At 41.5% G+C, this 13004-nt stretch overlaps 1 protein-coding gene across 1 annotated transcript; it reads left to right on the top strand.

The window, feature by feature from the left end:
- The first annotated feature begins 804 nt into the window (after positions 1-804).
- On the top strand, positions 805-9383 carry LOC137294479 (ethyl acetate hydrolase-like). The gene is made up of 8 exons (XM_067825503.1): positions 805-1257; positions 2333-2465; positions 5803-5924; positions 6397-6494; positions 7018-7112; positions 7668-7807; positions 8702-8788; positions 9083-9383. The coding sequence occupies exons 1-8, from the start codon at positions 1032-1034 to the stop codon at positions 9178-9180; spliced, it is 999 nt and encodes a 332-aa protein (XP_067681604.1). The 5' UTR covers positions 805-1031; the 3' UTR covers positions 9181-9383.
- The last annotated feature ends 3621 nt before the right edge of the window (positions 9384-13004 follow it).

Here is a 13004-nt window from a genome sequence, read left to right as displayed (position 1 = left end):
ATGTTTCATATAGTAAATTGAGTTCCAAAATTTGTGGAAAACATATTTTTTAAAATGACTTGCATACATTTCCGCTCTATAGTTAGCTGAAGATGACTATGCCAGACCTTGAAGTAATGTGGCCCCAATAACTGACAATTCCCTAAACGAACCATTAGAGAATGCCTGTTATTGTTAAGCGGGGGTTACGGTGACCTCAAACCGGGTTTGTAACAGCCCTTGATCTCGAGGATAATCCCGCAGTAAAGCAGTACCATCTCTTCCAGAACACTGCACAAATGTGCACTTCACCACAAGCGTATTCATACACAACACAAAGTCATACGTCATTATAACCTATACCCTTCTGTGTGGAGGGGTAACAGGGATATGATGATATACATGCCCCTGGTGACGTTAATCACTCATCATCTACTTTCATGTTTTACGTGGATATAGACGCGGAAGACATTTTTGTACGATAATTGCACTACGTCTTGCTTGAATCTTTAATATGTATGGTAAATCCTCAACGTTTTCTTGGAACAAATAACAAAAAACGTAAGGCTTTCAATGCACGGCTTAACTCTCCCAACGTCTTAGCCGACGATTTGCTAACTCCTCTTAACTCTCTTCACTGCGGGATTTATGATTAATCCTTACTGCAAAATTGTATTGGTTTATAATTGGCAAATATCATAAGTAATACATGGATAGCGTCACAATGTGTATCTGATCTATAGTGACGGGCTTGATACCGGGACAATACGTGCAGAACTCATAATATATTCATAAGTAACTACAAGGCCTTATCACGCATCGAGTGATATCCAGCCAGCCAGTCGGCGTCAACTGTCGCTCGTCTATGTATGTAGTGAAAATATATCTATATCCGCTTCGAAGCGTGCAAAAAGTGCTGAGCGATAAAACTGTCGAGAGAGTCCCGAGTAGGTGACACGGCAAGGTCAGACTAAGTTGATCGAGGCTGAATATACACTCCGGGATAGATAATTCCTTTGACGCTCCATTATAAGGCTTGGAACAAGGCTGGGATGTCTACAGTCGAGGCGTGGGGCGCTGCCGGTCAGAAGTATGAGATTCATGAGGAAACTCTGGAGTATTTCCGAATCCTGGAGGGTCGGAATGACCGGCCCCTAATCGAGCTAACACCTCCCGAGGCTAGGGAGGCGGGGCTAACAATAGCGAAGTTGTTTGGGGGCGATGTTGAATTTGATGGTCAGATCAAAGAATTTAACGTCCCGTCACCTGCAGGTGAAGGTAGGTCAAACGTGACAGGGCCTCGACTGGGAGCCCTGATTGCAACTCTTGTGAGAAATACACGCCTCTTTTGATAACAGACGGTTGATATGTAAAATGTGATTAAATGTATGTTCTCAGATATATTCTCAAATATGTTATATGTTTTGCCTCTTGCACCGTTCGATGTTAACATTGTCTGTATATTGGCATTGGACAGTATTTGGAAGTGATGGCTTTGAAAGCAGTTTGTCATTAAACAACATTTAGAGGTGGTGCCCTTGTACATACATGTATATCAATATACACAGAGATAAGCGTATACAAGTATAGGTAGGCTTCTGGTTAATCTTGCGATATTAACACTATAAGTAATGCCACAAAATACCTTGAAACAAGCATTACCAGATTACTGCTTATCTCTGTTGGGTTACTCGACAATGGCCGTGTGTGTGTAGTTCCAATACACCCTCACAACACGTTGTTACGCGAAGATATATGCACTGTTCTCACAAGAATAACCAATGCGCTATATCGTGCATTCAGCCAGTGCTATTCAGGTGGACAATACATACACATCACCTATGTTATTTCCCACCCATGTGCATCCAACGACGCCCTCGACGACCTGTACACCGTGGGAGTCTCTTAACGACTTTGCATGACAACAAACAACCAGCGTTTGTTTCCACGCATCACCGCACGGGCTAGATGTATCACTGCATCCTCCTGTTAGCAGGAGGCGGTTGGGTTGCCCAGTGGTTAACACGTTCGCTTGTCATGCGGAAGGTCCGGGTTCGATTCCCCACATGGATACGATATTTGAAGCCCATATCTGGTTTCCCCCGCCGTCATATTGCTTGAGTATTACTACAGGCGGTGTGAAACCTAACTGCACCACTCCTTATATTATCGGCGAACACGGTGTATATCTAGAACCCTATGTCTGGCGTTCGAGTTGAAAATTGGGATGGGGTACTCGGTATCTCCAGGTTCATCGTTGTTCAAACGCTTACAGTATGCCCTTCAGTAACATTCTGCGATAAGTTTTGCTGTGTGCCGTTAAACATGCAGCGTGTTTTATAAATTTCCCCAGGAAGCATTCCAGTGAGCGTCTACAGAACAACGAAATGTCCCCCAACAGCCCCCGTCGTCGTATACTTCCACGGTGGAGGCTTTGTCGTCGGGTCACGGGCAACAGTAGACAGTATGTGTAGATCCATCGCCAGGTTAGTCGGTATATACAGGTCATTTGCCTGGTTAGTCTGCATAGTCAGATCATTCCTCGGCTGAATGAGTATATGCAGATCTCTCGCCAGGTGAGTCAGTATAGTCAGATCATTTGTCAGGCGAATCAGCATTTTCAGTCTCCAGGAGCGTCAGCACAGATCATTCTCTAAGTGGGTCAGTTTATGAAGATCTCTCGCCAGGTAAGTATGTGCAGATCTCTTACCATGTGAGTCAGTGTAGTCAGAAGATTTGTCAGGTGAGTCAGTACGTGCAGATCTCTTACCATGTGAGTCAGTGTAGTCAGATGATTTGTCAGGTGAGTCAGTATGTGCAGATCTCTTACCACGTGAGTCAGTATAGTCAGATCATTCCTCAGGTGAAACCGTTGATGCAGATCACTCGCCAGGTGAGTTAGTATATAATCATATCAATCGCAAGGTGGGTCAGTATAGTCAGATCATTCGTCAGGTGAATCAGGGTATGCTTAAAACTCATCAGTGAATCTGTCTAGGCAGACCCTCTTCAAGTGAAACAACAGGCAGAACATGTCGGTCCCTCGTCAGGTGTGACAGCTGATAGAATATCCTTATCTCACATCTAGTGAGACAGACATCTGGGAACAGACAGATGTCCGCGTGTGAAGGCGCAATCAGCATTCAAATGAAACGACATACAGTCAGCACAAATCACACTCGTCAAGTTGAAAGGTACATTCCCCACATGTAGATCCAGTACACCACAAAGATGTTATCATAGATGGGACCTCTACTCTTCTACACAGGAAGTGGGGATCAGTGTCGAAATGCGTCCCACAGTGTGTTTAAAGAAAATATATAGCCTTTCATGTTTGCATCAGCAGTAATTCCTTATTTCTTTTCGGTGAAAATTGAACACGAAGTGGCGTGTAAACATATCAACGAAAATATTCACGATATGAAAATTTATTTATGAATGCGAATATATGAATCGTGTATACGATGCGTGTGTTGGTGAATATCAATGAAAACACGTACGTGTATACGCACGTTCATCCCTGATAATGAGTTCTCCATTCAGATTGTTATTTCGAGGACACAAATGGTGCTGCAGTTTTGCAATATTGTTTTATGCATGCTACAATATTGTTGAAACAACACGGCATTACTGTTACCCGAATGTTGCTGTACTGTTACCCGAATGTTGCTGTACTGGCTATAACATAACAAGAATGATGGTCGAACACGGCATACTTCAAGGGATAACCAGCTTCACCGATATAGTTTGTGTAGTTTCCGACAACACTGTGTTTAATCTACTCCACTACAGATAATATATTTACATTGCAATGTCTCATTCAAAAGTATCTTTCTAAAGGCGGTGGTCGTTTTTATTGCTTGTTTGTAGACTTCCGAAAGGCTTTTGATTCCGTTAACAGGACACTACTTTGGTACTTTTCAGGTAATGGATAAGAGGCAACTTAATCTCAGTTTTAAGGGATATGTATTCCAAAATATTGGTGTCAGTTCGCCATTCCCATTTGTCAGTTGGTAGATATTTCGAATCGTTAAGTGGCGTACGTCAGGGTTCTATTTTAAGCCCGTTTCTCTTTGCGATGTTTATAATAGAATTTCAGGTCATGTTGCAGGATTCAGGTCTAAGGGGTATCTTTGTCGGATCCGATTATGTTGACTTACTTCTGATGCTGTACGCCGACGATCATAATTTATTTGACGGTACTGTCATAGGATTGCAGAGAAAGATAAATATTTTACATAACCACTGTAGCTCTTGGGGTCTGTGGGTTAATATGGATAAGACAGAGGTTTTGGTATTTCGCAATAGTGCTTTCCTTCGTTCCTATGAAAAACGGTTTTTACAATGATATTCCAATCAAAACATCAACATACTATAAGTACCTTGGTATTCTATTTTCTACTCGGTTGTCCTGGACAAAGTGCACACAAACTCTAGCAGGTAAGGCCAGTAAGGCACTTTCCTCTTTGAAGGTATTATTTAATAAATATCCTAACATGCCTGTAAAGTTAATGTTCAATTTATTTGATAGCAAAGTTAAACCAGTGTTATTATACGGTTCCGAAACCTGGGGATTTGAGGAAAGGAAATCGATCGAAATATTTCATACTAATTTCTGTAAATATGTTGTTGGCGTTGGAAAATATGTCTCCAGTAATGGTATTTTAGCAGAGTGTGGTAGATCAAATATTTATGTGGATTACTACCAAAGGTGCATCATGTTTTGGTGTTAAGGATGTCTGAGGATCGTTACCCCAAACAGTGTGTTATTTACTTATGAAGAAATTTGCTTCAGCTGGTCGAGTGACTTGGGCGACATCGGTTAAATATCTTTTAAATGCTCATGGCCTCGGGTATGTATGGTATAGTCAGGATGTTGGCGATATTCCCCATTTCATTTCCCTTTTTAGGAAAAGACTTCTTGATTGTGATAAGCAACTTATTCTCGGTAATATCAGAGAATCTGTCCATTTAAGGTACCGTAAAGAAGTTAAGTCATTGTTAAATACTCAATATTATGTCTCTTCCATCAATCAAATAGCTATCAGAAGATATGTATGTTTGCTCAGACTACATGAACTTCCTTTGAGATGTAATATTCGAGATAATAATTTTGATAAGATATGTAAAATGTGTGACTGTGGCTCGAAAGAAGATGAAATTGACTTCATGTTTGAATGTAAAGCATATGATTTTATTAGAGATAAAGAATTGTTTTCCTTATTTTACATGGGCCAACGGCCTACAAAACCGAAATAAAGAAATTAATAACACTGAAGTATTGTCTCAAGAATGCTGCATAGTCGATGCAGCATGCTGCTGTACAGGTACAAGGAAATCTTACAAATATGTTACAAAATAGATCGCAAAATTGTTTTACGAATACTGCAGTAGTGTCTAAAGCAATCGGTAGTGCAGTTCAAAGATTGCTACAATATTGTCACAAGTGTGATGAGATCGAGACATTTATTAATTGTGCCCTGACTTTGTAGTCTGCAACATCCTCCATCTTCCCAACTGACATCCATTTACGGATACAAATGGGACCGGTGGGGTAGCTTTCGTTGCCCCGGGTTCGATTCCCCACATGGGTACAACATGTGAAGCCCATTTCCGCGCCGTGATTTTGCTGGAATATTGCCCACGACTGAGTAAAAACCACACTCACATAAATACAACTGTCACACTGTTAATACTTCATACCACGTATATACCGGGGACGAAATGATGCATTTTTTATCAGTGCTTGGGATTCAATTTATAAATGCAATGTCTCAGAAAGTTGCAGTTGACTGATTTGAACACGTGATTATGTACACACAGGGATACTCCTTGCACGGTGGTGAGTGTGGAGTACAGACTGGCTCCCGAGAACAAGCTGCCGGCGAGTCTGGACGACGCTGTGTGCGCGACTCGATGGGTCAAAATGAATAAAGCTCTGATAGGTGAGTTATCGTTCCGACTTCTACTGTTTGGCATTTTGAGAGTGGCTGAAAACGAAACATTTTATCAACAAATCCTGAGTGAGTGAGTTTGGCTTTACGCCGCTTTTAGCACTAAATGTACCAGCAATGGAAAGGAAGCACCAGAAAAAAAGCCTCACACATTGTACCCATGTGGGGAATCGAACCAAGGTCTTCGGCGTGACGAGTTTTAACCACTGCTCCACACCCAAGTAATATAGAAATTATTATCCGAAAGTGATAGATCTCACAAACTCAATCTGATCTGACTATACTGACTCAATGGCGTCCACAGATTTGACACATGGAAACGGACGTCACATCACTTCTGCGAAGATGAATCAATTCCCCTCTGTTTCTTTAAAATCTGCTTCAACTCAAGAGTAAACCGTATTACGCCACAATGCTCTATATATCCATGAGTGTATATGAATCTGCACTTACCATGTGGCAGGTGCAAGCAACACGAGCGCCATGGGCACAGCCGGGGACAGCGTAGGTGGTCACATCGCCACTACCGTGTGCCATGAAGTTCCTGGCATGGACTTTCAGGTAACTCCAGACCAAGGATGTTTTCATTTGTGTTCCGTCAGTGATCTTTGCGTATCTGGGATACGAAGCCATGACCACAGGATCATGGCACAACCAAGGGACGCAATGCAACATAGTCAACCTAACCTACGAATGAATACATGCGATATACTGGACTCGCATAACGAATTTGTTTTTAGCAATAAAATAACTATTTGGTAAAGATGGAAGGAATTATGTTAACATCATGTCACCTATAGTGATGTGTCTGTGTGCGCGCGCGTATCTTACTGCTTGTTCAAGTGCGGATCATTGTCGATGTTATATTACTAGCCTTCTCAGCCACGGTTTTACCATGGAGCGTTTATCTGTGCTGTGGTGTTAAAAGTTGATGGTTACAAGTGTAGACTGGTGCTCCGACTGTTTCCATCATTTACACAATTCAGATTCAGTTTTACTATTTTGAAAAGGGTTGGTTTATGAATAGATAGATGTTCCTGGAATCCACCAGTCAACTTTTTGAGCTATGTCCCGGATGCTTCAGGTTCTGGTGTACCCGATGGTGGATCTAGAGAACATATATCCCTCAGTGGAAGAGTTCGCAACCTCGCCTGGAGTGAACAAGAAAATCCTCGAGTGGTAGGCGTCGACGTCATGTTTTCCTATTACAGTGGGACCCGTGGGCATTACTGAAAAGTAAGCCCGTTTCCCGCGGGAAATGCCCAGAGGCGGTATGAGGCGGTATGGCCGACATGATACTATAGGCCCAAAACCATTTGCCATTTATATATACTCACATACTATAGTGGTATATTTCACTGAGTCATCGAGGATGAGGGGAGTCGTCAGAACACTCCAGTTCTGTTATCTATCTAAATCTAACTGTGAATAACAGGAAAACATATACAGTTTCACTGACACACAACACGGTGTCATACTCAGCCCTGATGACGTCTTCACAGGTGGAACGTATACTCCCACAACAATGGAATGTTATTGCTAACGTAACTCTGTGCACCCTAACCGAGGTCTGCACTACAATATATGAAAAGACACATCACCGAGTACGTCAGTTTGTATGATGATTATGAAGAGGCATCAAGTGCCACGTACCGCATACGTCTATTTGTTTGATGATGATGATGATGATGGTGGTGACGACGACGATGATGACGATGATGATGATGTTTGTAGGTTGGAGAACCTGGCCCTCACATCCCCGGCACAGCTGGCTGACCCACGTGTATCTCCCATGTTGCGGAAGCAGTTCTCTGGTCTTCCCCCTGCCTTGATTCTCCTCGCTGAACTGGATCCACTCAGAGATAGCGGATACGGTATGTATTGTTCCAATTATATTTATGATGAATAAGTCTGATAAAAAGCCTTTCGGAACACCTTCACCCGATCCTGACGCCTCCTAGGGGTGATAATTCAGTGTCAAAGATTTCTATTATATTCAAGACCTCCGGATCGCAATATATTCATTCATAACTTTAGCTATACCCTTTATAAGCTAGCGGATACGGTATGTATTGTTCTAATTATATTTATGATGAATAAGTTTGATAAAAAGCCTTTCGGAACACCTTCACCCGATCCTGACGCCTCCTAGGGGTGATAATTCAGTGTCAAAGATTTCTATTATATTCAAGACCTCCGGATCGCAATATATTCATTCATAACTTTAGCTATACCCTTTATAAGCTATCATCTGTTACGTTTTAAGGTCAGTGTGTATTTGTGAACCCACCTAGGACTTGAAAAACTTTATATCATTTGTCAAGAGACGAAATACTTTAAACTCCCAGAACCCTGATGATATATTGTTTAATGGTGTTTCTAGAACAGTGGCAAGGGATTCCGTGGCATTTGCTGAATATGTTTTTTGCGTATGTTTAAATGTCCCTCTTTGATGCAGGAACTGGTGGGCCTTGTGTTGCAATCTTGCGCTAAATTATGTCAACGAGTCTGTTCTGTTGTTTTTAGTTCAACATTTCGCAATAAAAATAACATTCTGTGGGGCTACTGTGTTTATTGTAGGACTTGACTTCAGTTCGTCGTTTTGTTTGGAGTTGTTTATGTGCCCCAGCTTTTACCTTAGTACCGCCACTAATTCGAAATTTACTAAAACTTAGCAAACACCGAATTTTTATGTTGTCTTTTCACTGGTATCAGATTAGTACGATAAACGATCACATGATGGTACGGTGTGTTGACTGTTGTTTTAGCTTACCGTGACCGGATGTCTGAGGCTGGCGTCCAGACAAAGCTAGTGTTAATAAAGGGAGCGCCTCATGCCTTCATCAGGATGCCAGGTGAGCTACAGTGTCAACCCGACTGAAGCGAAAACACATATTTTCCTAGGAAAAATGTGAACGATTTTTTCACTTATACCGATACATGTGTGACCGTATCTGACTGATGCGTTAATTACATATCGTTGGAATATCGCTAGAATACTGCGAGGGTGACGTTAACCAACAGTGTGTGTGTGTGTGTGTGTGTGTGTGTGTGTGTGAGAGAGAGAGAGAGAGAGAGAGATAGAGAGAGAGAGATAGAGAGAGAGAGCGAGCGAGCGATAATCAGTCAATATTGTTATATTGTTACAGGTCATTTCAAACAGCTTTGTGCATCATCGTATGCATCAATATCGGAATTCATCAGGAAATATGGCAGCAACGACATGAAGGCGCCCGCTGAAGACTAGTGACCATATGACGTCATATCCGCCCGGTGCTGGCCCATATCTACCCCAAGTCGCCCGACTGCCATAATTATTAACAGAATGTTTGAATGTCTCAATACTCAAGCTTTTCTTATGATGTGCTGATTTTACATTTCACTTTATGTTTTTAAGAGTTTATTTTGATTGTTATAATTAGGGTAATAAACAATTTTGAACATCGAAAACGGATTGGCGTTGTCAAATATACACTTTGTGACCAGGCTAAATAAAATATCCCCAATGCAACCACCTCTCCATGACGCTGCAGTCTGCAGACATCCAATCCGTTACAATGGCATTGTCACTGCATTTTGACAGACGAGAGAAGAAACATTTTCAATTACAATTTTCGATAGAATCAATTTCTATAACTTGTAGTGTCTGGTCACCCTGGCTTCAGTTCCCATGGAAGGTTCTATGGAAGGGATATGCAGACATGCAGTGGTTTCCGAATCAAACCGGTAAAGAAATATGTCGATCTGTCGATTGAAAATATTGGTGGAACACCTGAAAGATAACAGTACACTGCCCTATACCTTTTTACGCTTTGCCTCGTGAGGAGTGAAAGAATGTGAGTGCTGTTTTTTTGTCACAGTCGCCAATTTCATAACGTTAAATACAATGTACAATATGTCGACGGTTTGGATAGTATGATTGTCCAGTGAGAATATGATCCAACTTAGTGTGACTGAGGCTCTTCGAGATACACCAAACTCGAGGCCAGTTCTCCACTGTTTACTGTTGACAGACAATGTATGACTCGGACTGACAGTATCACCTACCACTGTTAATGTTTACACTATTTACACCTTTAGATTTACATTAATATTTGTTGCATGTCACCACAGCAGATAATATAGAGTGAGAAGGTAAGACAGCTCATAGTCAAACCTTGCTGTGGGTCTTCATGGTCTTACAACATTATCAGGGCCTGCGTGTTGATTTATTTGCAAAAAGGGTACTTGTAGGCCATCGGCCCATGGTACTTGCTCACTGTCCACAGTTTGTTAACATGTTTCATAATAAAAATACAAACACACAGCGTTCCCCACACAATTTCAATTTGGTCGCACGGTATGTGCTCGGTGAGATAAGTTTCATAATTTTAACATTAGTAGACATATATCATTAATCAACAGAGTCTCTGTATTTCCTCGCAGATAGTACAATCATTGCAGCACGTTTCATAATTCCAACATAAGTATAGGCCATGGTATATACATCATAGACCACAGTTTCAATATTTGCTCGCACGTTGTACAAACATTGCCGCACATTTCAAAATTTCAACATCGGTATTGGCTCATGGTACATATATAACTGGTCCATAGAGTTACGATATTGGCTCGCACGGTGTACAAACATTGCAACACGTTTCATAATTTCAACATAAGTATTGGACAATAGGTGGGTAAACTTATGAATTGTAGGGTTTGTGAAATACGTATGTGGTATAAACTGTTTTCTAAGATTATTGTAAGCGTTGCATACAAGAAGAAAATGAAATTCATGTTCGACATTTTCATTATTACAGAGTTTACAGACCCTTTGATTTCTTGGGACATTATGATACCTTTCCGTTTCAATATTTAAGGAGTGAGAACTACAACGGAAACGCGCCAAACTTCTCAATGGTTAGTGATAGTAAATAAGGTTCAACAGTGAAGGCAGTTTTGAAATGAGAATACAAACGCATCTGAGGGCTATTTTCCAGAGCAGATCTAGAGTGCCATTTCTGTTCGTAAATGGCTTTTAGTCTAGATTCAAAATCTGATAGAAAAGAAACAGGGAAACCTACACTTTGGACTTCCCAAATATAACCCAAACCATAGGTCCCCATATTTCAGCCCCTTATAAAAGAATAGGAGCAACCTTTGAGTCAAATATCTTGAAAAACACTTTATAATCTACAGGTTTCACATTATTGAGTGACTTCATTACACAGAACAAAGCCTGTTTGGCCTGCAATGAAGCATTTGCAAGGTGCTTATTCCAACTCAAATGGCTTGCGAACGTAACCCCAAAATACCTATTAGAAGGAGCACACTCTATCAACATATTACCATAGTACCACTTTTCATACCTTGATAAAACGTCATCATTTTTTAAAAACACCACCTTAGTTTCCTCCAGATTTACAAAAAGTGAATATCTCTGGCAAAAATCATACAGAAACTTTATCTTTTTTGGAGACCAAAAACCGTATCTGCAAACGGAGTAACATCGTCAGCAAAAAGCAGTAGTAACAGCTGGACCAATTCAGGGTGAAAGTGGACATCTGGGAGACATCCTAATTCTATTTCCTTTGCCAACTCATTGATAAATACATTAAACAAGAGTGAGCTTAAGATGCAGCCCTGACGGACCCCAAGTTTACTTTCAAAGCTCTCTGAAAGGCCTGCGTGTTAAGAACCTGGACCCTGTTTCACAAAGCTCTCGTAAGCCTAGGATCTCGTAACTTTTCTCGAAGCATTTGTACTCCCTATGTTACAGTATAGGAGGTACGAATGCTACGAGAACAGATACCAGATCTTAGGCTTACAACAGTTTTGTGATGATCCTTAAAGTAAAACCCGAGTTGTTCTGAAAAGTTGGTCAGATATTTTAATGTTGAACCGTATGCTAGCTTTATATGCTAGGACACGTGATTGCAGAGAGAGAACGAGTTTTCAAACAAGACTCTCGCGTGACTTTCAGATAAGACTCTTTGTTAATTCCATTCTAATAGGATCACATTTTTTATGCCTTTTTTCGCCCGTTTATGAGCCCTCCCGGGATTAGAATAAGGGTCTGGGTTTCTTTACATTTGACGTTTCAGTAAATACTAGAGTGTTTAGTGTTCACACAAGATGTACGCTTTCACTGAGCACTTGTCTTCTTCCTTAGGCCTGATATTGCACGGTTACAGGCATCTCAATGTAGGCATCTGGCCAGATCACAAGTGAGTGAGTGAGTGAGTGAGTGAGTGAGTGAGTGAGTGAGTGAGTGAGTGAGTGAGTGAGTGAGTGAGTGAGTGAGTGAGTGAGTGAGTGAGTGAGTGAGTGAGTGAGTGAGTGAGTGAGTGAGTGAGTGTGGTTTTACGCTGCATGTAGCAATATTCCAGCCATATCACGGCGGGGAACACCAGAGATGGGCTATACACATTGTACCCATATGGAGAATCGAACCCGGGTCATCGGTCCTGATGAGCGGACGCTTTGACCATTAGGCCACACCACCACCACCCGTTTTGACCCTGAGACACGGTTACCAGTCGATGTTGTTCAACAGTGATATTTAGTTTTATTTACCACTGTATGTTTGTGTCCGTCTTTATGAGCCGTAGGCAGCAGACGACTTCAGAATGTGTGAGGTTACCGCAGTGACTGGACACTTCCGTATGTTGCACGGGGCTCCATTCATGGAGCAATCTTTACTGAGGTTAACCTTAACTCCCATCGTTTAACATAGCACAACGGTTACCTAAGTGAATTGCGATCACCTTAGTGCTTTGTGAAAGAAGGCCCTGGTCACCACAGCTCTGCAGATTGGACCAGCGGTGTAGTCTAGTAATTAGAGCGTTAGCTCGTCACCACGAGGACCCAAGTTCGATTCCCCACATGGATACAATATGTGGAGCCCATTTCTAGTGTCCCCAGTCGTGCTGGAATAACGATGAAGCGGTGTAAAACCTAGCTCAAACTGGAGACAGCTTTCAAGACTCTTTATAATATTCCAGGAAAATGTTTACTTTTCTGTTGTAAACAGAACTGCTTTAATGAGCTTTAATTGAATGAGTGCAGACCTTAAATGGCATGTCTTCCATC

The sequence above is a fragment of the Haliotis asinina genome, chromosome 8, assembly GCF_037392515.1.
Source record: "Haliotis asinina isolate JCU_RB_2024 chromosome 8, JCU_Hal_asi_v2, whole genome shotgun sequence".
NCBI lineage: Eukaryota > Metazoa > Mollusca > Gastropoda > Lepetellida > Haliotidae > Haliotis > Haliotis asinina.
This window is presented reverse-complemented; position numbering and strand designations above follow the sequence as displayed.

Excerpts from the sequence above, each read along its gene's own strand:
- LOC137294479 (XM_067825503.1), top strand. The coding sequence starts at position 1,032 with ATGTCTACAGTCGAGGCGTGGGGCGCTGCCGGTCAGAAGTATGAGATT. Across the intron at positions 2,466-5,802 it reads ATGTGTAGATCCATCGCCAG|GGATACTCCTTGCACGGTGG; the intron begins GTTAGTCGGTAT and ends ATGTACACACAG. Across the intron at positions 7,113-7,667 it reads AACAAGAAAATCCTCGAGTG|GTTGGAGAACCTGGCCCTCA; the intron begins GTAGGCGTCGAC and ends TGATGTTTGTAG.